General features: G+C 36.4%; 1 protein-coding gene and 1 pseudogene across 2 annotated transcripts in view; both read left to right on the top strand.

Annotated features, from left to right (window-relative positions):
• Window positions 1-21740, top strand: part of LOC110129480 (UDP-glucuronosyltransferase 2C1-like) — a 45764-nt gene extending 24024 nt beyond the window's left edge. For both annotated transcript variants that reach the window (XM_020880873.2, XM_070458321.1), the window contains exons 4-6: window positions 11522-11609; window positions 14680-14899; window positions 21216-21740. In XM_020880873.2, coding sequence (XP_020736532.2) covers window positions 11522-11609; window positions 14680-14899; window positions 21216-21495 — 588 coding nt within the window. In that variant the 3' untranslated portion in view covers window positions 21496-21740. The remainder of the gene's footprint in view (window positions 1-11521; window positions 11610-14679; window positions 14900-21215) is intronic.
• A 2327-nt stretch (window positions 21741-24067) lies between these two features.
• LOC110129489 (UDP-glucuronosyltransferase 2B17-like) overlaps window positions 24068-25461 on the top strand; it is a 31006-nt pseudogene continuing 29612 nt past the window's right edge.

Consider the following 25461-nt stretch of genomic DNA (forward strand, 5'->3'; position numbering starts at 1 on the left):
CCACTTGAAATGTGGGAGACCTGGGTTCAATCCCTGGGTTGGGAAGATGCCCTGGAGAAGGGAAAGGTTACCCACTCTAGTATTCTGGCCTAGAGAATTCCATGAACTGCACCCTTGGGGTTGCAAAGAGTCAGACACGATTGAACGACTTTCACTTTCACATATAAATAAAGTTGTTTTAATTTGTTGATCTTTTACTTTCAAATATCATTTCATTTCAAATATCATTTCAAAAATGCATTTCCAATATCCTACATCTGTAATCTCCACTTGTCACAGTTGCTGATTTCAATATCATATTTGTGTGTGATATTATCCTGTCTTTACTGTGTGTTTTCCTTACTAGGTAGCTTTATCATTTAAGGTTTTCTCATTTCTAGTTGTCACCTCAACTTTTTCTACTATCCATAGAAGTTCATTTAGGAAGTAGTAACTATGGCAATTAGAGTGAAAAAAATAAAAATTCAAATCAGAAAAGAAGAAATAAAGCTCTCACTGTTTGCAGATGACATGATACTATACACTGAAAATCCTAAATATGCTACCAGAAAACTTGTAGAGCTCAAGAATGCAGTTGGTAAAGTTGCAGGATACAAAATCAATACACAGAAATCTCTTGCACTCCTATGCACTTAACAATAAAGACGAGAAAGAGAAATTAAGAAAACAATCTCATTTACTATAACAGCAAAAAGAAAATATTCCTATGAGTAAACCTAACAAAGGAGGCAAAAGACCTATACTCAGAAAACTATGAGATATTGATGAAAGAAGTCAAAGAAAACACAAAAAGATGGAGAGATATACTATATTCCTGGCTTAGAAGAATCAATATTGTGAAAATGACTATACTACCCAAAACAATCTACGGATTTAGTACAATCCCTATCAAATTACCAATAGCATTTTTCACAGAATTAGAACAAACAAAAAAAAATGTACAATTTGTATGGAGACATACAACCCCCCAAATAGCCAAAGTGATCTTCAGAAAGAAAAATGGAGTAGGAGGAATCAGGCTCCCCAATTTCAGACGGTACTACAAAGCTACAGTAATAAAGACAATGTGGTACTGGCACAAAAACTAGAAATACAGATCAATCAAACAGGAAAGAAACTCCAGAAATAAACTCACACACCTGTGCCCAATTAATCTATGACAAAGGAGACAAGAATATACAGTGGAAAAAAGACAGTCTCCTCAATAAATGGTGCTGGGAAAACAGTATAGCTACATTTAAAGGAATAAAATTAGAATACTCCCTAGCACTATACAAAAAATGAACTCAAAATGGATTAAAGATCTAAATGTAATGCCAAATACTATAAAACTCTTAGAGGAAAAAATAGGCACAACACTCTCTGACATAAATCTCAATGAGATCTTTTTGATCCACCACTTAGAGTAATGGAAATAAAAACAAAAACAAACAAATGGGGCCTAATTAAGCTTAAAAGCTTTTGCAAGCAGCGGAAACCATAAAACAAATGGAGACAACCATCAGAATTGGAAAAAAAATTACAAATGAAGGAATTAATCTCTAAAATATACAACCAGCTCATGCAGCTCAATATATATTTAAAATTTTTTTAAATGGTGGAAGATCTAACTAGATATTTCTCTCAAGGAGACATAAGATGGCCAACAAACACATGAACATTAGGACAACATCACTAATTATTAGAGAAATACAAATAAAAACCATAATGGGGTATCATCACACATTGAAGAGAATGACCATCATCAAAAAATCTTCATACAGTAAATGCTGGAGAGGGTGAGGAGAAGGGGGACCCCTCTTACAATATTGGTGATAATGTAAATTCGTACAGCCACTACGGTGAGCAGTATGGAGATCCCTTAAAAAACTAAAAATAGAGCTACCAGATGATCCAACAATCCCATGCTTGGGCTTATATCTGGATAAAACCATAATTCAGAAAGATACATGCACCACAGTGTTCAATATCAGCACTGTTTACAATAGTCAGGACATGAATTCAAACTAAATGTCAATCAACAAAGGAATGGGAGAATACTCAGTTATAGAAAGGAATAAAATAATGCCATTTGCACAAATGTGAATGTACATAGAGATTGTCATACTGAATGAAATTAGTCAGACAGAAAAAGACCAAGAGCATTTGATATAACTTGTATGTGGAATCTAAAGAAGGGGTACAAATGAACTTATTTGCAAAACTGAAATAGAGTTATAGATACAGAAAACAAACTTATGATTACCAGAGGGATAGGGGGGATAAATTGGGAGATTGGAATTGACATGTACACAATACTTTATATAAAATAGATAATAAGAATTACTGTAGAGCACAGGGAACTCTACTCAATACTCTGTAATGAATTATATAGGAAAAAATGTAATAAAGGTGGATATATGTACATGTATAACTGAATCACCTTGCTGTGCATGTGAAACTAACACAATATTTTAAATCAACTATACTCCAATAATTTTTTTTTTTTTAAAGAAACTGTCTGAAGTAACCATATTGGAACTCTTGAGTACTTGCAACTTGCAGGGTAAAGCCAAAATGGTAAACTGTAGTTAATTTGGTCATTTCAGCCCTTTAGCACAGCACCAGCTTCAAAACCTCCATTATCCAACCTGCTGGCTGTCAGCATGCCTTTGTACTTGGTATAATTTAGTGGCACCATAATGGGCAATAAAGACTTTATTCTCCACATATTGGGGTTCTTTATTGCTGATTAGTGCCCTTGATCACTGAGTTGTAGTCCCACATAATGGCCACTATTATTTCAAATCCCATTATCAGAAGCTTATATGTTTTAACCTTTATGTTGAAGTATAATTAGAATAAACATAAATCTAGAGATTATGCAATGAGTGGGATGTTTGGAGACTTTTGACACATTTAAGAAAATTCAGTTAAGAAGATTCAGTTATTCAGGTCCACTTATTAGTACCATCTTTCAAATGGTGAACGCTTTCCAAAAGTAGAGGCTTAAATCTGTTAGCACTTAGAGCATAAATGGTTATTTTAGATGTTGAGTTCATACATAGGAGGGGACTATTGTGATCCATGAAAAATCAGAACAAGTCTATTAAAAAACAAAACAAAACAAACAGGACAAACGACAGCATTCAGACCCCAAAGACTTACTTGCTCACTGAGTTAAGATTATGGGCTTAGAGTCATTTAGATCACGTTTCAATCCTGGCTCAAGAAAATTAGATAAACTCTAATTTGAAGTTTTCCTTATATATAAAATGTGCAAATAATGCCTCCCTCACAGACTTGTTATGGAGAATAAAAAGAGACAACATATGAAAGTACTTACCACATTGTCTAGCACACAATCACCAGTCAATAGTTGAGATTATTGTTATTGTAAAGATTTCTTCCTGGAAATTTCCCTGGAAGTTTATATCAGAGAGTATGAGTTACCTCTCTGGTTGGGAACTAAGATCCTGTGTGCCTCAAAGTATAGCCAAAAAATTAAATAAATAAATAAAGTCCAGCTTATTTGAAGAAATTAAAAAAAACAAATCAGCACTATTTTTTAAAATTGTGTCCCCTTTTTTTTCTTGAGAATCAGACATTAGAGAATTAAGCTATTTGAAAAAAAAAAACTCACATACAGCAAAATTTAAAAAGCTGTGTTCATATCCAGGGAAAGAATCAGGTTCACAAAAGTCCTGAAAAGTCCTTAAGGTTCTAAGGCTTTAACCATAGCCTGATTCCTGGAAAAGATAAATTCTTCAACAACAACAACAACAAAAATCAGACACTAAGAAGAAGGGTGAATCTGATTTCTGGAATTAGTACATTATAAAAATCAAAAGTACAGTTTTCAACAAATACAGCAAGACAAAAAAATAGATAAAATATGTTTCAATCAAAGGAACAAAATTAATTGAGAGAAACTATTCCTGAGGAAGACTGGATTTTGCAATTACTGGAAAAAAGTCTTTAAAACCACTGTCTTAAATATGCACAGAGAGCTAAAGAAAGAGAACAATAAAGAGAAGGAAATGAAGTAGAAATGAAGTAAAATACTGATAAAGTGGAAAATTAGAAGAACAAAAAATTCTGGAGTTAAAAATTGAAATAATTAAAATGAAAAATTCACATCAGTGGTTCCAAATCAGACATGACCATGCAGAAGTATCAGCAAACTTGAAGAAAGGATAATTGAAATGATCAAATTGGAGGACTAGAAAGAAAAACAAATGAAGAAAAATGAGCCCTAAAACAATAGTGGGGCACCACCCTATGAATGAGCACAACCATTGTGGTACTTATAGAAAAAAGAGAAATGGGTAGAAAGGATATTAAAGAAATAATGGCATGAAATATTTCAATGAAAGAGATCGTGAATCTAAAAATTGAAAAGCTACAGTTCAGTTTATTTCAGTCCATTTCAGGTGCTCAGTCATGTCTGACTCTTTGCAACCCCATAAATCGCAGCATGCCAGGCCTCCCTGTCCATCACTAACTGGCGAAGTTTACTCAAACTCATGCCCATCGAGTGGGTGATGTCATCCAGCCATCTCATCCTCTGTCGTCCCCTTCTCCTCCTGCCCCCAATCCCTCCCAGCATCAGGGTCTTTTCCAATGAGTCAGCTCTTCGCATGAGGTGGCCAAAGTACTGGAGTTTCAGCTTCAGTATCAGTTCTTCCAATGAAAACCCAGGACTGATCTTTAGGATGGACTGGTTGGATCTCCTTGCAGTCCAAGGGACTCTCAAGAGTCCCCTCCAACACCATAGTTCAAAAGCATCAATTTTTCGGCGCTCAGCTTTCTTTACAGTCCAACTCTCACATCCATACATGATCATTGGAAAAACCATAGCCTTGATTAGACAGAAATTTGTTGGCAAAGTAATGTCTCTGCTTTTTAATATGCTGTCTAGGTTGGTCATAAATTTCTTTCCAAAGAGTAAGCGTCTTTTAATTTCATGGCTGCAGTCATCATCTGCAATGATTTTGGAGCCCCAAAAAATAAAGTCTGACACTGTTTCCACTGTCTCCCCATCTATTTGCCATGAAGTGGTGGGACCAGATGCCATGATCTTGGTTTTCTGAATGTTAAGTTTTAAGCCAACTTTTTCACTCTCCTCTTTCACTTTCATCAAGAGGCTTTTTAGTTCCTCTTCACTTTCTGCCATAAAGGTGGTGTCATCTGCGTATCTGAGGTTATTGATATTTCTCCTGGCAATCTTGGTTCCAGTTTGTGCTTCTTCCAGCCCAGCATTTCTCGTGATGCACTCTGCATATAAGTTAAATAAGCAGGGTGACAATATACAGCCTTGACGTACTCCTTTTCCTATTTGGAACCAGTCTGCTGGTCCATGTCCAGTTCTAACTGTTGCTTCCTTACCTGCATATAGGTTTCTTAAGAGGCAGGTCAGGTGGTCTGGTATTCCCATCTCCTTCAAAATTTTCCACAGTTTATTGTGATCCACACAGTTGAAGGTTTTGGCATAGTCAATAAAGCAGAAATAGGTGTTTTTCTGGAACTCTCTTGCTTTTTCAATGATTCAACAGACATTGGCAATTTGATCTCGGGTTCATCTGCCTTTTCTAAAGCCAGCTTGAACATCTGGAAGTTCACGGTTCATGTATTGCTGAAGCCTGGCTTGGAGAATTTTGAGCATTATTTTACTAGCCTGTGAGATGAGTACAATTGTGCAGTAATCAAAAAGCTTAGAGAGCCTCAAATAGAATAAAATCAAAGATATCTATACAAAGACATACTAAAATCAAGCTGTCAAATGTCAAAGACAATGAGGAAATCCTGAAAGAAGCTAGATGGAAGTGCTGTGCTTAGTTGCTCAGTCGTGTCCAACTCTTTGTGACCCCATGAACTGTAGCCCGCTAGGCTCCTCTGTTCATGTGGATTCTCCAGGCAAGAATACTGGAGTGAGTTGCCATGCCTTCCTCCAGGGGATCTTCCCAACCCAGGGATCGAATCCAGGTCTCCCACATTTCAGGCAGATTCTTTACCATCTGAGCCAACAGGGAAGCCCAGACAGAAGTAATTAATCACATAAAAGATATTTTCACTAAGGTGATCAGCAAATTTCTCATCAGAAACCCTGGAATCCAGAAGGCAGTAGATTGATAAATTCCAACTGCTGAAAGGAAAAAAAAAAAGCATTAACTGAGAATTTTATCAGGCAAAATTTCCTTCAAGGGTGAGGTAGAAATTAAGACATTACGAGAAAAACAAAAGTTGGGGTACATTAATACCACTAGACTTTGCCAATAAAAAATGCAAACTGGACTCTTTTTGGCTGAAAGGAAAAGCTGCCAGAAAGTAACACAAACCACAAGAAGAAATAAACAGCTTCAGTAAAGGTAAAAACGAAGGTAATTTTAAAAGCTGGTATCATTCTAATTTTGGTTGTGAGTGAAAGTCACTCAGTTGTATCTGACTCTTTGCAATCTCATAGACTATACAGTCCATGGAATTCTCCAGGCCACAATACTGGAGTGGATAGCACTTCTCCAGGGGATCTTTTTCCCTGCACAAGAATTTTCCATCTCCAGGGGATCTTCCCAACCCAGGAATCAAACCCAGGTCTCCCACATTGCAGGCGGATTCTTTACAGCTGAACCACAAGGGAAGCCCTCCCACCTGCCAGATGATGGTCAAAAAAAGTATTAAAAGAAAAACACAAACAGGACAAAGCAAAAGTAATTGTTTTTCCTGGACTTTTGATTGGAAGTCCAAATTTTTAAAATTTTCTTAATACCTTAAAAAATATAAAAATGATTATTAATTTATATAACTAGGAACACTGATTAAATATATAATTTATGACATCACATCAGTTACAGAAAGGCTTTGATGCAGATATTAAGGGGCAGAGTTTTTGTATGTTTTAAAGTTAAGAATAGGTCAAAGAATAAATCCCAAGAACAATTAAAAATAGTTTTCAAATTAATGAAAAAGAAGAGATCGAAACAAGAGATGCAGAGGAAGCGGGGATCAGAGGGAAATTTATAGGTAAATGTGCTTACCTTTAAAATGAAGAAAGACTTAAATTCAATATTATACCATAAAGAACTATAAAAAGAAGTCAAACTATACCCAAAGCTGGTAGAAGGAAATAAGATTAGCACAGAGATAAACAAAGTTAAAAGAAACAGCAAATCAATAAAACTGAAAGCTACTTCATTGAAAAGATCAGCAAAATTATCAAAACATGAGCTAACCTGGAAAAAAGGAAAAACAGAATAAATGAAAATAATTAAGATCAGAAATGAACCTAGAGATATTACTAATGGTTTTATAGATATGAAAAGGATTATAAAAATCTACGATAGAAGTGCAGCCAAGATGGCAGAGTAGGAAGACCCTGAGCTCACTTCTTTCCTCTGGCATACCAAAGAGCAGAAATTTATTGCTCTCATTAAACATTAATGAGGATAACCAGAAGACTAGCAGAGAAGACCTTGAATCCACATGCAAAGGAAGCAAATGGGATGGTCACCTTATGACATATACAGAAAATCAAGTAAAAAAATCCATCGGAGACTTTTGAAGTAAAACAATAGCACTTTTACAAGAAAACCCTAAGGGAAAATTTCACCAGAGTGGATTGTGCTATGATTTCACAGGTAAGACACCAAATGCAAAAGCAGAAAGAAAAAATATACAAATCAGACTTCTTTGAATTAAGAACTTTGTGCAGCAAAAGATACTATTAAGAAAGTGAGATAAAATATGCAGATTGGGAGAAAATCTTTTCAAATTATATATCTGAGAAGGAATGAATGTGTACAATACATAAAAAAAAAAAAAAAACTCTGCTACAACTCAATATCAATGACAACAACAAAAATCTAACTGAAAAGTGAAAAAGTACTTGAATAGACTTTTACAAAGAAGATACAAATGGTCAAAAGTACACAAAAAGAAGCTTATTTATCATTATGGAAATGCAAATCAAAAGCACACAGAAGTAACACTTCACTCATTAAGATAGCTGTTATCAGAAAAGAAAATATAAAAAAAGGAAAATAACAAATGTTGGTGAGAAGTGGTAACAAGCTGGTAAATTGGTAACAAGCTGGTAACAAGTGTTGATGAGAAGAAAATCACAAGTGTTGGTTCTCTACCAACGTGTTGGTAGAGAAATGGAACTTGGTGTACTGCTACTCGGAGTGCAAAATGATGCATCTGCTGTGTAAAACATTCCTGTGGTTTCTGCAAAGTTAAACATAGGATCAGATGATCTAGAAATTCTAATCTTGGTCCTTGTATTGAAAGGAATGGAAATCAGGGATTAAAACAGATATTTGCACATCAATAATCATACCCATTTGAATGCAGAGTTCCAAAGAGTAGCAAGGAGAGATAAGAAAGCCTTCCTCAGTGATCCATGAAAAGAAATAGAGGAAAACAATAGAATGGGAAAGCCTAGAGATCTCTTCAGGAAAATTAGAGATACCAAGAAAACATTTCATGCAATGATGGACACAATAAAAGACAGAAATGGTATGTACTTAACAGAAGCAGAAGATATTAAGAAGAGGTGGCAAGAATACACAGAAAAACCATACGAAAAAGATATTCATGACATAGATAAACACAAGGTGTGATCACCGACCTAGAGACAGGTATTCTGGAATGTGAAGTCAAGTGGGCCTTAGAAACATCACTACTAACAAAGCGGGGATGGGGGGGTGATGGAATTCCAGTTGAGCTATTTCAAATCCTAAAAGATGGTGCCATGAAAGTGCTGCACTCAATATGCCAGCAAATTTGTAAAACTCAGCAATGGCAACAGGACTGGAAAAGGTCAATTTTCATTCCAATCCCAAAGATAGTCAATACCAAAGAATGCTCAAACTACTGCAGAATTGTACTCATCTCACATGTTAATGAAATAATGCTCAAAATTCTCCAAGCCAGGCTTCAACAGTACATGAGCCATGGACTTCCAGATGCTCAAGCTGGTTTTAGAAAAGGCAGAGGATACAGAAATCAAATTGCCAACATGCTTTGGATCATTGAAGAAGCAAGAGAGTTCCACAAAAAACATCTACTTCTGCTTTATTGTATGTGCCAAAGCCTTTGATTGTGTGGATCACCACAAACTCTGGAAAATTCTTAAAGAGATGGGAATACCAAACCACCTGACCAGCCTCTTGAGAAATATGTATGCAGGTCAGGAAGCAACAGTTAGAACTGGACATGGAATAACAGACTGCTTCCAAAAAGGGAAAGGAGTATGTCAAGGCTGTATACTGTCACCATGCTTATTTAACTTATATGCAGAGTACATCATGAGAAATGCTGGAATGGATGAAGCACAAGCTGGAATCAAGATTGCTGGGAGAAATATCAATAATCTCAGATATGCAGATGACACCATCCTTATGGCAGAAAGTGAAGAAGAACTGAAGAGCCTCTTGATGAAAGTGAAAGAGGAGAGTGAAAAAGTTGATGTAAAACTCAACATTCAGAAAACTAAGATCATGGCATCCGCTCCCATCTCTTCATGGCAAATAGATGGGGAAACGGTGGAAACAGTGGCTGACTTAATTTTCTTGGGCTCCAAAATCACTGCAGATGGTGACTGCAGCCTTGAAATTAAAAGACATTTGCCCCTTGAAAGAAAAGCTATGACCAACCTAGACAGCATATTAAAAAGCAGAGACGTTACTTTGCCAGCAAAGGTCCATCTAGTCAAAGGTATGGTTTTTCCAGTAGTCATGTATGAATGTGAAAGCTTGACTATAAAGAAAGCTGAGCACTGAAGAATTGATGCTTTTGAACTGTTTTGTTGGAGACTCTTGAGAGTGCGTTGGACTGCAAGGAAATCTGCAAAAAGATCCAACCAGTCCATCTTAAAGGAAATCAATCCTGAATATTCACTGGAAGGACTGATGCTGAAGCTGAAACTCCAATACTTTGGCCACCTGATGCGAAGAACTGACTCATTGAAAAGACCCAGATGCTGGGAAAGATTGAGGGCAGGAGGAGAAGGGGACGACAGAGGATGAGATGGTTGGATGATATCACTGACTCAGTGGACATGAGTTTGAGTAAACTCTGGGAGTTGGCAATGACAGGGAGGCCTGGCATGCTGCAGTCCATGCGGTAGCACAGAATCGGACAAGACTGAGTGACTGAACTGAACTGAACTGAATCATAGCAACAATATTTATGATAGCAAAATGTATGGATGAAGAATTTTTATTTTCTGAGGGTTAATATTGCTTATTTGTTTATTTTTATTTTTATGGGCGTATAGTTGCTTTACAATGCTCTGTTGGTTTCTACTGTGCAGCAAAGTTATTCAGCTATATATATACATATATCCCTTTTTGGTGGATTTCATTCATATTTAGGTCACCACAGAGCATTGAGTAGAGTTCCCTATGCTTTATAATAGGTTCTCATTAGTTATCTATTTTATACATAGTATCACTAGTGTATATATGTTGTCGATCCCTATCTCCCAATTCATTCCACCTGACTTCCTTCTGGTATCCATACATTTGTTCTCTATGCCTGTGTCTCTATTTCTGCTTTGCAATATATCATATATATATATATATATATATATATATATATATATATATATATATATATATATATATATATATATATATATATATATGTATGTATATATATATATATATATATATATATATATATATATATATATATATATATATATATATATATATATATATATGTATATATATATATATATATATATATATGTATATATATATGTATATATGTATGTATATATAATGAAACATTGTTCAATCTTAAAAAAGAAAGGGAATTCTGATATGTTGCAACATGTATGAACCCTGAAATAAAATAATGCTAAGTCAGAGGAAGACAAATATTGCATGGTTCCACTTGTACTTGTTACCTCAAGTAATCAAATTTATAGAGACAGAAAGTAGAACAGAAGCTATCAGGGGCTGGGGTATGAGAAGAATACGGAGTTATTTAATGATACAGAAGTGATATGAGGGATGATGAAAATATTCAGTGTGCAGTTATAGTTGAAAGTTACACACCCATGTGGATGCTTTTAATGCCACCAGACTCAATAGTTACAATACTTTAAAATGAAAAATATCATTACTAATATTTTACTATATGAGTTTCTGTTACTAGTAACTATATTTAAAAAAAGATCAAAGAGGTAAATAACAACCCTCCCCTTTGCCTCTGAAAATTTTGTTTCAAAAATCCCCTTTACCAGAGTAGCCTAGTAATACCAGCATATAGTTGTTTCAGATACAGATTGTCATTTTTCTTCATCTACAAGTTAGATTTAATCCAAGGACGATAACCTATTGACTAGGATTGTTGCAAGCCTTAGAAAATATGGTTGTAGTGTCAATGGTTTAAAAACATTCATTACTTAATCACTTAGGACCTCAGTTTGCTTGTGTATTATCTGAAGGCATCAGACCTGATTAATCCTAGGTTAACTGCCTTCTTTTGACAGGATGTGATTCTAAAAATCTAATAATGACATTTATCTTAATAGGTTCTGTGGAGATACACAGGAAAGAAACCAGAAACATTAGGAGCCAATACCCGACTATATAAATGGATTCCTCAGAATGATCTTCTTGGTAAGGCCAAAGAAAGTAAAATAAACAGAGCTGAATGAGGGATAATGTGAATGATTGCTCAATAACAGATAAATCCAACAAATTTGTATTTAAAATAATAATAACTTAAAAAAGCTTTAAAGTTTTCTTCACATTTCTTCTGGAGTTTGTCAAAGAACAGATTATTCCTGACACTTTTTAAAGACTAAGGCAAACTTTTTTCAAAACCATCATGATCAGTATCGTTATTAGTGCAATGGACTTTTATAATATGACAGAGAGCCTGGATTCAACGCTGCATGCAGAAAAGAAAATAGGAGAATTTATCACAAAAGAGCATAGTGAGTGGAAGTTCACTGTATGGAAAATTAGAAAGAGGAAATGTCAGGTGCAAAGGAACAGTCTAGCAGAACTAACCTAATTAGATTCTTACTGAAAGCATGCTAAGGCCATCACATATCACTTGGGGGATAGTGAAAGAAGAGGTGATAACTGTAAAAGATGGTCAGACATGAAGACTGATCTGTTAAACTGACTTAGTAGAGTGCTTGCTAAAATTGGGCAATGCAGAGATAAAGGAGACCCAAAATTAAATTCTAGTGGAGAAGAGTTCAGGGAAGTCTGACTAGACTTTGGTCAAGGATCTTTGTCAAACTGTAACACAAATATCAAATTTATAATCTCTCATTTATAATATAGTCTTTCCCTTCTCAGAATCAAAGTCGAACAAGGTATCTTTATATCAGGCTCCCATTAACTTTTGTATAGAGTATTGCAAAAACCTCCTGATTCTTCATCCATTTCACCCCACTTCTCTTCTCTTTTGCCTACTACAACTGTATGGGGGAAAAAAAATCTGCAAAACATTTCATGATCTATAATACAATTGGCTCTCTATTACTATAGAGTTAAATGCTTAAACAGTGTACACATGTAATTTCTATAGCCTTTTTCTATGATACACTCAATATACCAGCAAATCTGGAAAATACAGCAGTGGCCACAGGACTGGAAAAGGTCAGTTTTCATTCCAATCCCAGGAAAGGCAATGCTCAAGCTATCACATAATTGCACTCATCTCACACACTAATAAAGTAATGCTCAAAATTCTCCGAGATTTCTCCAAGCTAGGCTTCAACAATACATGAACTGTGAACTTCAAGATATTCAAACTGGTTAAAGAAAAGGCAGAGGAACCAAAGATCGAATTGCCAACATCCATTGGATCATCAAAAAAGCAAGAGAGTTCCAGAAAAATATCTTTACTGCTTTATTGACTATGCCAAAGCCTTTGACTGTGTGGATCACAATAAACTGTGGAAAATTCTGAAAGAGATGGGAATACCAGACCACCTGACCTGCCTCTTGAGAAACCTATATGCAGGTCAGAAAGCAACAGTTAGAACTGGACATGGACCAACAGACTGGTTCCAAATAGGAAAAGGAGTACGTCAAGGCTGTATATTGTCACCCTGGTTATTTAACTTATATGCAGAATATATCATGAGAAACACTGGAATGTATGAAGCACAAGCTGAAATCAAGATTGATGGGAGAAATATCAATAACCTCAGATATGCAGATGACACCACCCTTATGGCAGAAAGCGAAGAAGACTAAAGAGCCTTTTGATGAAAGTGAAAGACGAGAGTGAAAAAGTTGACTTAAACTCAGCATTCAGAAAACTAAGATCATGGCATCTGCTCCCATCACTTCGTGGCAAATAGATGAGGAAAGAGTGGAAACAGTGGCAGACTTTATTTTTGGAGGTTCCAAAATCACTGCAGATAGTGATTGCAGCCATGAAATTAAAAGATGTTTACTCCTTGGAAGATAAGTTATGACCAAACTAGACAGCTTATTAAAAAGCAGAGGCATTACTTTGTCAACAAAGGTCCATCTAGTCAAGGCTATGGTTTTTCCAGTGGTCATGTATGGATGTGAGAGCTTGTTTCAAGCTGCAGTCCATGGAGTCGCAAAGGGTTGGACATGACTGAGCAGCTGAACTGAACTGAACTGATGCTAACATTCTGGTAGTGAAACCCTGTACATCTTACCACCCCTTTCCCAAAAACAATAATATTTTACCACTAACAAAAATATTTGGTTTCTTCAGTCCCTCCTTTCTTTTTTATTGATATGTTCTACCTCCAATAACTTGTCAAATGACAAATATTTTTCATCATTTATTCTGCAGGAAACTTCTCAGTTGTCTCTAGAAAGACTTACCTGCCATAATCACTAATTATACTTCAGTTCAGTTCAGTTCAGTTGCTCAGTCGTGTCCGCCTCTTTGCAATGCCATGAGTTGCAGCACGCCAGGCCTCCCTGTACATCACAAACTCCCGGAGTCTACCCAAACCCATGTCCATCGAGTCGGTGATGGCATCCAGCCATCTCATCCTGTGTCGTCCCCTTCTCCTCCTGCCCGCAATCCCTCCCAGCATCAGGGTCTTTTCCAATGAGTCAATTCTTCGCATCAGGTGGCCAAAGTATTGGAGTTTCAGCTTCAGCATCAGTTCTTCCAATGAACACCCAGGACTGATCTCCTTTAGGTTGGACTGGTTGGATCTCCTTGCAGTCCAAGGGACTCTCAAGAGTCTTCTCCAACACCACAGTTCAAAAGCATCAATTTTTCAGCACTCAGCTTTCTTCACAGTCCAACTCTCACATCCATACATGACCACTGGAAAAACCATAGCCTTGACTAGAAGGACCTTTGTTGGCAAAGTAGTGTCTCTGCTTCTTAATATGCTGTCTAGGTTGGTCATAACTGTCCTTCCAAGGAGTAAGTGTCTTTTAATTTTTTGACTGCAATCACCATCTGCAGTGATTTTGGAGCCCCCCCAAAATTATATATATATATATATATATATATATACTTATATATATAATTATACTAATTATACTTAGCCTGAAGTAATTAATTGCTGCTTTCTTTGAGCCTATTAGAATTTGTATGATGACTCATGGCACAGAATTATATAGAAGATTCATTTAATAGAATTATTGATTTATGAAGGTATCGTGATTTTCTTTTTCTGACACTGTTAGGACTTAGAATAATTTTTTTTTTTTTTTTAATTTTTAGGTCATCCCAAAACCAGAGCTTTTATCACTCACTGTGGAACCAATGGGATCTATGAAGCTATTTACCACGGGGTCCCTATAGTTGGAATTCCTATGTTTGGTGACCAGCATGATAATGTTGCTCGTATGAAAGCCAAAGGGGCAGCTGTTGAAGTAGACTTGCAAAGAATGACAAGTGCAGATCTGCTTAATGCTTTGAAAGCAGTTATTAACAACCCTTTGTGAGTAGAGTTTATATTCTTTTCTAAGAAGGAGCATCTTGTTTCTTGCAGAATAATCAGTTTTATAAATTTTTTAATTGATAACTTTTACATAATCACCAGCACATACCTAGTAGCAAATTAGATTATTTTATGCTTCCTAAATGTTGTGGAAGTACTTTGTCACCCACCACTAATGGGTGATAGATTACAATCTTGAAGAAATACTACATTTATTTAAAGAAAATGAGCTATTGTTGAAAACATACACATTTCTATTAATAATAGTACTTTTATTTATAACCCTCTTAAAAATTGTAGATATTATAACTATAAAGAGTTTAGGCAATATGACAAAAACAAAGGTAAATAAAAATAAAAACTCACTCAACTCTCCTCATGTAGCTATAATCAATGACAGTTTAGAAACTTCTGCTATTTCCTTGTGCTAATTTATAAATAGAAAATAATATAATGAATTTTCTTAAAAAATAGAACTATATTTGTTAGTTAAAAATTTCTTATATTGGATTTATTTTAAATTAAATCAGAGAAAGAGAATGAAGTAAAATTGAGATTCAAATGGAGGTAGAGAAGACCCCAGCCTCCACATTCCCTGACAAAGAACAACAATTAGACACTATTCATGAACAAAATCATTTCTGGGAGTGCCCTAAATGCCATGTAAGAAATTTTAGCAACACAGTAGAACAAAAAAACTGAGATAAATCACACAAGAACAGAGTGATGCCAGTTTTATTTTACCAGCATCATCCCCAAGCCAGCATTACTCATCACTGAGAGAGAACTTTCAGCTAGAAAGAACTCCTTGGCAGAAAAAGAAGAATGGGTTGAGTAACCAATTTCTAAAGCCTTCTGGGGCACAGAAATAGAAAAACAAATTCTAAATTTGTATGCAACCACAAAAGATCACAAACAGCCAAAGCAATACCAAGAAATAATGAAGTTGGAGGCATCCCACTTCTTATTTCAAACTGTACTACCAAGCTATAGTAATTTGAAAAAGATGACATTGGGATAAAAATAGACATACAGACCAATGGAAAGGATTGACGGCCCTGAAGCAAACCCTCATATGTAAAGTTGAAAAATTTTTGGAAAAAAAAAAAGTGAAGAATACTCAATAGGAAAAGTGTTATCTATTCAATAAGTAGTAGTAGGGAAACTACATAATTATATGCAGGAGAGTGAAATTTGGACCCCCATATTACATTACTTACACAAATTGACTAGAAATAGACCAAAGACTTAAGCAAAAGACCTGAAACCATAAAGCTGCTATCTTAAAACAGGAGGAAAAGTTCCTTGACAAGGGTCTTAGAAACAAATTTTGGGATATGACACCAAAACTACAAGGAACCAATGCAAAGCTCAATAGGTGGGACTGTATCAAGCTCAAAAACTTCTGCAGAGCAAAATAAATGGAAAAGGTTGTTGCTGAATGATAAGATGCCGGGATTCTTGGCCTCCGGAGGAGATGAATTCAATCCAGGGCCAGAGACAAGGCTGGATCGCTCAGAGCTTTTGTGTAATAAAGTTTTATTAAAGTATAAGGAGATAGAGAAAGCTTCTGACATAGGCATCAGAAGGGGGCAGAAAGAGTACCCCCCTTCTAGCCTTTAGCAGTATGTTATATAGTCACTCACAGTCTGTTAATGAAAAGAAAGGAATGTCTTAAAATTTAGAATGGCACCAGATAATTCATCCCCGGCTATAAAATGATGACTTGAATCTTGTAGAAGGGCAGATTACCAAACAAATAGTTTTGTTTACATAGATTAGGGGAACAATATCTGAGTAAGTAGGTTGGGCCATTTGGTGGAACTTACAGAGTCTGGGGTAAATTAACATATCTTAAGACAAACATTTCCATAAAAAAAAAATGTATTGGTTAACTCAAGATTTGAGAATAGTTAGCTTCAGGGGAAACCAGGTGTCATGGCAACACAACATTTTAAGAGAAATGACCTTTTAAATTTGTATAGAGAAGAAAAAAATATCGCTGGTTTGTTTTCTCCTTCCGCTTAAGAGAGATAAAAATGTCTGGCACTTGCAGCCTATTTCCTCTGTTTGGAGACCCCTGGCCTTCCTGCCTGTTACCCTCTCAAAATGATCTATAAAATGAAAGGGAAGCTACAAAATTGGAGAACACTTTGAAAAGTATACATCTGATAAGAGACTAACATACAAATGATATAAGGAACTCATTACTCCATAGCAAAAAAAAATTTTTTCTTTTTTAATGAGCAGAGGTACTGAATAGATGTTTTCCCAAAGAAGACATGCAAATGGCCAACAGGTACATGAAAAGGGGCTTCAAGTCACTAAGCATCAGGAAATACAAATCAAAATCCCACCTCATACCTGTTACAATTGTTGGTGCTGTTCATTCACTAAATTGTGTCCAGCTCTGCGACCCTACAGACTGCAGCATGCCAGTCTCCTCTGTCCTCCACTATCTCCCAAAGTTTTCTCAAATTCATGTTCATTGAGTTGGTGAGGCTATCTAACCATCTCATCCTCTGCCACCCCCTTCTTATGCCTTCAATCTGAACCAGTATCAGGGTTTTTTCTAATGAGTTGGCTCTTCGCATCAGGTGGCCACAGTATTGGAGTTTCAGCCTCAGCACCAGCCCTTCCAGTGAATATTCAGAGTTGATTTCATTAAAATTGATTGGTTTGATCTCCTTGTGGTCCAAGGGACTCTCAAGAGTCTTCTCCAGCACCACAATTAAAGGCATCAAATCTTTGGTGCTCAACCTTCTTTATGGTCCAGTGGTAAAGAATCCATGTGTCAATGCACGTGCCACGGGAGATGCAGGTTCAATCCCTGAGTTGAGAAGATTCCTTGGAGTAGAAAATGGCAATCCACTCAGGTATTCTTGCTTGGAAAATTCCTTGGACAGAGGAGCCTGGGAGGGCTACAGTCCATGGAGTCTCAAAGAGCCAGACTTAACTGAGCACACATGAACAAAGTAACATTCATACATGACTACTGGAAAAATCATAGCTTTGACAATGTGGACCTTTGTTGGCAAAGTGATGTCTCTGCTTTTTAATACACTGTCTAGGTTTATCATAGTTTTCCTTCCAAGGAGCAAGCTTCTTTTAATTTCATGGCAGCAGTCACTGTCTGTAGTGATTTTGGAGCCCAAGAAAGTTAAATCTACCACTACTTCCAATTGTTCCCCTTCTATTTGACATGATGTGATGGAACTGGATGCTGTGGTCTTAGTTTTTTGAATACTGAGTTTCAAACCAGCTTGAAACTGTTAGAATGGTCATCATCAAAATACAAGGTCTACGAGGTATTGTTGAGGATGTAGAAAAAGAGGAACTCCAGTGCACTCCAGGTGGGAATGTGACTTGATTACAGTCCTTATGGAAACTAGCATGGGAACTCCTTAAAAGATTAACAATAGAACTACTAGATGATCCACTGGAGGAGAAATAGGTTACCCACTCCAGTATTCTTGGGATTCCCCTGTGGCACAGCTGGTAAAGAATCTGCCTGCAATGTGGCAGAGCTGGGTTTGATCCCTGGGTTGAGAAGATCCCCTGGAGAAGGGAAAGATGACCCACTCCATTATTCTGGACTGGAGAATTCCCTGGACTGTATAGATCATGGGGTAGCAAAGAGTTGGACATGCCTGAATAACTTTCAGCGAATTCACTCACTAAGACTGAGTAATCTCATTTCTGGATATATATCTAAGGAAATGAAAACAGAATATGGAAGAGATATCTTCACCCCAGTGCTAATTGCAGCATGATTCATGGTAATGCAGATATGACTAAAACCTAAGTGTTTGTCAGTGGATGAATAAAGAAGATGTCATATATGTATGTAAAGGAACATTATTCAGCAAATAGGACAAAGGAAATACTGTCATTCATGAAAACATGGCATTGTGCTAAGTGAAGTAAGTCAGACAGTGACTTACTTACTGACAGTAAGTTAGACAAATATTATTCAACGTCACTTATACATGTAATCTAGAAATTCAGAGAGCAGAGTGGTGTTTTCAGGGCCTAGGACTTGGGAGACTGGTGAGGCAAGCTTTGAATAATAGGGCACAGGTCTGAGTAATAAAATAAATAAGTTCTGGAGGAACTTTTTACAACATGGTGATTAGCTGTGATCATAAACAAATAAATTCTCAATAATGAAAGATTACATTTATTATGTAATTCTATTTCATATAAATAAAACAAATATATTCTTTGGAAAGAGAAACTATATTAAAATTAAAAGAATTGCCAGGCTGGGATAAATATTTCTTTACTATCAGATAAATTCTTACTAAAAATTTTACATAAATCTATAAATAAGCATTGACATTAAAGATTAAAATAATTTTTAAAATATTTCATTTTTTTTTCAGTATTGAATGGCTTTTCACTATGAAGTCACTTAACTTCCTATCAGTATCTCTCTTTTTGGGTTAACTTATTTTTAATTGGAGAATAATTGCTTTACAACATCATATTGGTTAGTGAATCATCCTTAAGTATACTTATATTCCCTCCCTCTTGAGCCTCCCTCTGACCCCCATCCCATCCCATCTCTGTGTCTGTGTGTGTCGCTCAGTCATGTCCGAGTCATTGTGGCCACATGGGCTGCAGCCCATCATGCTCCTCTGTCCATGGAAATCTCCAGGCAAGATTACTGGAGTGGGTTGCCATTTCCTTCTCCAAAGAATCTTCTGACCCAGGGATCAAACCTTAGTCTACTGCATCTCCTGCATTGACAGGCATTTTTTTTTTTTTTTCCCCTGAGCCACCTAGGAAACTCCAGAGCACCAGGCTGAGCTCCCTGGGTTATACAGCAACTTCTAACTGGCTTTATCTTCTTAACACATGGTGTGTATATATGTCAGTGTTACTCTTTCAGTTCATCCCAAGCCTTCCTACCCTGGCTGTATCCACAAGTGTGTTCTCTATGTCTGCATTTCTATTCCTATTGTACAAGTGGGGTTATCAGTACACTTTTTCTAGGTTCCAATATTAATAGATGATGCTTGTTTTCCTCTTTCTGACTTACATCACTCTGTAAAACAGGCCCCAGGTCCCATCAGTGTGCTTTAAACATCACATCTTAGATTAGTTTGCTATATTATCAGTGTAATATTATCAAAGTTGACAATGTGCATATCTTGTCCATGACCATAATTTCCAATATCATTTAGCATTAGTTTCAGATTTATATTGATTTAATGATGCAATTTGTGTTTTATCATAGTTTTTCAATTTATTTTATTAACTTTTTATCTGATAAATATTTTGTTACTGTGTCTGTCTTGGCACTTCTGTTGATATTGTTTGTTTTCCTGAGATGTATTCAGAGGTACTTATTCCTTATATTCTTGTGTATTTAGAAAGCCCTGCCTGGTTTTTTAAAACAAAAGGGGAAAAGGGTTTTGTTTAAGATTTTCTGGTTTATAGTTCTCTTCCTCAGAACTTTTTACATGTTGTTCCACCATTTTTTACAAGGTAATGTTCTGTATTTTCTATCAATGATGACTGCACTTCAGTGTGGGTGAATAATCCCCCTCCTTCACAAACCCAAGGAAATCGTGCTTCTAAGTCAGCCATTCAAAGCTTTAAACCAAAACCCTGGTCTGTTCCTTGACAGAAGTTAGAAAGATTAGTGTTCTAACAATTGCCATCCTTCCATCTCACCACTGCATGTGCAGCCCTCGGTAGCCTGAAGCAAAAGAGGGCTAGCATCTATTCAGTCTCAGGCCCTACTTCTTGCCCAGAGGGTCACATGGAGCATTTTGTTTGCATCTGGAATGTCAGGACCATGGAGATCACAGACCAAAACGATCTCCAGTTACTATTGAAGTTTTGTTAACACTGATACTCCAGATCGAAACTGGGGAAGAGTGAAGGGGTGAGAGAAGGATTCCTTTTATACAGATCTGCCCTCAATGCTGCTTCCTGACACTATCATGTTCCCAATGCAACACTCAGCAAGTGAGATCAAAATTCTATATTCTCAAGCTACATACTAATCCATTCCTATTTCTGTACTTCCAGAATGCTATTTCCAACTGGCAATTATTTTCTCTCCTACCTCCAATAATTACTGAGACTACAAAGCATCCAATACATTCCAACTGATAGGCCATCATATCTAGAAATATCTCAAGAGGAAACAAATTTTCATATGCTTTCTGTAGTCTCAGTGATATCATTTATCACACAACAGATCATATAATTATGCAATATACTTTTAACAATATACAACAGTTTTAGGTATATGGTGTCCTTAATAAACTTTTCAAGTTGTTATTTATATATTCAATTTCAGCTATAAAGAGAATGCTATGAAGTTATCAAGAATTCACCATGATCAGCCTGTGAAACCCCTGGACAAAGCAGTCTTTTGGGTTGAGTTTGTCATGCGCCACAAAGGAGCCAAGCACCTTCACCCAGCCTTCCATGACCTCACCTGGTACCAGCACCACTCTTTGGATGTGATTGGCTTCCTGCTAGCTTGTGTGGCAACTGCTGCATTCCTGGTCACTAAATGTTGCCTGCTTTTTTGCTGGAAGTTTGGTAAAACTGCAAAGAAGAAAAAGAAAGAGTAGTATTTTTTTTTTTCAGCAGTTGGCCTGGAATTCTTGGAATGGTTCAATGAAGTAACCAGCCATTGATTAGTATAGATTCCTCTCCTACTCCACTAGATTCTTATCCATTCCTCAGTTTATCAAGCCAAAGATCAAAGACTTACACCCAAAATATGCCACATGATTCAGAAATAAACTTTAAAATAATCTATTCTTGAAAAAGAGAATATAAACAATTAAATAAATGGAAGTTACTACCATGAAAAGCTCAGTGTTTTATTTATCAATTTTAGTTCAACCAGTTGAGCTGCTGTTTGAGGTCTTAGGAACATAATGATTAATTCTATTTTCAGTATTGAACATATTGAATATTTCCTGAAGATCTAACATGATTTGGGGTTCAGTGTGGGCTCATTATTACTCACTCTCTAAAGAAACTGGACAAGGAGTAGTGTAGAGTACAGTCTAGCCAGAGCTTCCCTTCCAGTCAGGAAGATCAGGAGACTCAGAGTTTCTACTCTGCGGTACCGCACATTTTGCTCCCTGCTGCCCGCTAAATCACTTCAATCATGGCTGACTCTTTGCGACACCCTGTACTGTAGCCTACCTGGCTCCACTGTCCATGGGATTCTCCAGGCAAGAATACTAGAGCGGGTTGTCATTCCCTTCTCCAGGGGATCTTCTCAGTCCAAGGATCCAACCTGTATCTCTTATGTCTCCTGCATCCATAGGCAAATTCTTTACCACTAGCGCCACCTGGGAAGCCCTAAAGCACATTTTACACCATCAATTTTCTTTCAGATGACACATCAGACTTTTTCCCGTTTGTAAACACTATTTTCCGTCTTTCATTTCAAGATTCCCCTTCGTTTGGATATTAATAGTGATAATACTTCATTTGTATTATATTAGTAACCCTTCCTGGCTTCAGAGAACTAGCTGATTATCATATGTTAGCAAGGTTGATGGTACAATGGACAAAAGTAAATGATTAGAATTTAATACCTACCCTTTTAAATTAACTTAAAAATCTATTTCTTTCCAAATTAATTTTACTTACAAAGTACATAAGTGAAAAAGAAGAAGCAAACTACTAAAAAGCCACACTGCAAATACTTTTGGAGGAATATGTATTTCTCAAAAATGCTATTTGCTCTGTGGATAATTTCTCCAATAAATGGAAACCTGGCAGTTTGCACATTTCTTCCTTTTCCTTTGTCTCATCACTTCCTGGTCCTCTCATGAACTGTACTGTGACCACTAAACTAAGCACAAGTACCTAGACATCTTATTAACTAGTGTCAGCCAGATATCTGCAGTAACATGAGGATAAAAGTTGATTTTTAATAAAAATAAAGATGTCTTTTCCTTTCTTTTCTAAAAAAAAAATCAATCTTCCAGTATGTTGCCCTTTAGATCTATCCTCCAGTATATTTTGACCTTGAGATCAAAAAATTATTCAGTCTTACTGTGATAGCATTACACAGTAGTAATCAAGTTCATTAAATCATCTACCACAGATTTTGATATTTATAATCCAAGCTTGCATCTGTATCTTAGAATAATTATAAACCACTTGGGCAGTTATCTGCTTTTTACAACAACAGTGGCACAAATAACAACAAGGTAAAGATAAATTTATTTTTAGATGTGGAATTAACTATAAAGAGATTTTCTCAATTGTATGATGTTTTGAATAATTAATTATAATAATTTAAGGTATACAGTTTAAAAAGTGTAAACATACTTTTATCTTGCTTATGATAAAATTAATGTAACCAAACCTACAATTTACCACAGTGCTATATTCTGGCAATAAGATAATGTACTTTCTTAAAATATTCTTTAAAATCATAATTTAATCTTTTATTACTTTCTACCAACATCAAGGTATACCATCACTTTTTTTTTTTATTACCAATGAGGTAGCATAAGGAATTTAAGCACACTCACGATATGGATACCTTGAAAAATTTCTGAGTTTATTCAAAAGAACTACCATAACAAATAAATGAATAAATTCTATCATGTAGAGACCAATGCTTTTCTTAACCACAAGTTTCACCTATTTAAATATCTATACATTATTATATTAAATACATTAACAACATGGCAGTAATTTTAGGTATGCACAAGCTAAACCTTTGTAACATGTCATATATTTCCAGTTTAAGTTTGATAAAATATTTTTCAGGAGTTTGATGATCTCTGATCTTTCTTGTCAGTTAAAATAGCAAGCTTTAATATACTTTATTTTTTTAAATATTTACACTCGATATGTGACTATTTTATGAAATCCTGCTCAAGTTTCTTCTCAATCATGACAACAGAAAACGTTAATGTGCTGTGCTGTGCTCTGTAAGACCTCATTTGTGTCTGACTCTCTATGACCCCATGGACTGTAGCCTGATAGGCCTCTCTGTTCAGGCAAGAATACTGAAGCAGGTTGCCATTTCCCGCCCCCCACTCCACCGCCCCTCAGGGTATCTTCCCGAACCAGGGATTGAATCTGAGTCTCTTAGGTCTCCTGCATTGGCAGGTGGGCTCTTTAACACTAATGCCAACTGGGAAGCTGGAAAATGCTTATAGGGGGATGCAAATATTTTGCACATGTGGCTCAGATCATGAACTTCTTATTACAAAATTCAGGCATAAACTGAAGACAGTAGGGAAAAATCACTATACCATTCAGGTATGACCTAAATAAATCCCTTATGATTATACAGTGAAGTGACAAATAGATTCCAAGGATCATATCTGATAGATAGAGTGCCTGAAGAACTATGGATGGAGGTTTGTAATTTTGTACAGGAGGCAATGATCCAAACCATCTCTAAGAAGAAATGCAAAAAGGCAAAATGGTTGTCTGAGGAGGCCTTACAAATAGCTGAGAAAAGAATACAAGCTAAAGGCAAAGGAAAAAAGGAAAGATATACCCATTTGAATGCAGGGTTCTAAAAAACACCAAGGAGAGATAAGAAAACCTTCCTAAGTGATCAATACAAAGAAATACAGGAAAACAATAGTATGGTAAAGATTAGAGATCTCTTCAAGAAAATTAGAGATACCAAGGGAACATTTCATGCAAAGATGGGCACAATAAAGGAGAGAAAAGGCATGGGCATAACAGAAGCAGAAGATAACAAGAAAACAAGAAAAGATGGCAAGAAAACACAGAACTATACAAAAAAGATCTTAATGACCCAGATAACCATGATGGTGTGATCACTCACCTAGAGCTAGACATCCTGGAGTACAAAGTCAAGTGGGCCTTAGGAAGTGTCACTATGAACAAATTCCACCTCAACTATTTCAAATCCTAAAGATGGTGCTGTGAAAGTGCTGCATTAAATATTCCAGCAAATTTGGAAAACTCAGTAGTGGCCACAGGACTGGACAAGGTCAGTTTTCATTTCAATTTCAAAGAAGGGCAATGCCAAAAGATGTTGAAACTAAAACACAACTGCACTCATCTCAGTTCAGTTCAGTCACTCAGTTGTATCCGACTCTTTGTGACCCTATGAACTGCAGCAGGCCAGGCCTCCCTGTTCATAACCAACACCCGGAGTTCACCCAAACCCATGTCCATTGAGTCGGTGATACCATCCAACCATCTCATCCTCTGTCGTCCCCTTCTCCTCCTGCCCCCAATCCCTCTCAGCATCAGGGTCTTCTCCAATGAGTCAAATCTTAGCATGAGGTGGCCAAAGTACTGGAGTTTCAGCTTCAGCATCAGTCCTTCCAATGAACACCCAGGACTGATCTCCTTTAAGATGGACTGGTTGGCTCTCCTTGCAGTCCAAGGGACTCTCAAGAGTCTTCTCCAATACCACAGTTCAAAAGCATCAGTTCTTCAGCACTCAGCTTTCTTTATAGTCAAGCTCTCCCATCCATATATGACTACTGGTAAAACCATAGCCTTGACTAGACAGACCTTTCTTGGCAAAGTAATGTCTCTGCTTTTGAATATGCTCTCTAGGTTGGTCA

The sequence above is a fragment of the Odocoileus virginianus genome, chromosome 29 (genome assembly GCF_023699985.2).
Source record: "Odocoileus virginianus isolate 20LAN1187 ecotype Illinois chromosome 29, Ovbor_1.2, whole genome shotgun sequence".
Lineage (NCBI taxonomy): Eukaryota > Metazoa > Chordata > Mammalia > Artiodactyla > Cervidae > Odocoileus > Odocoileus virginianus.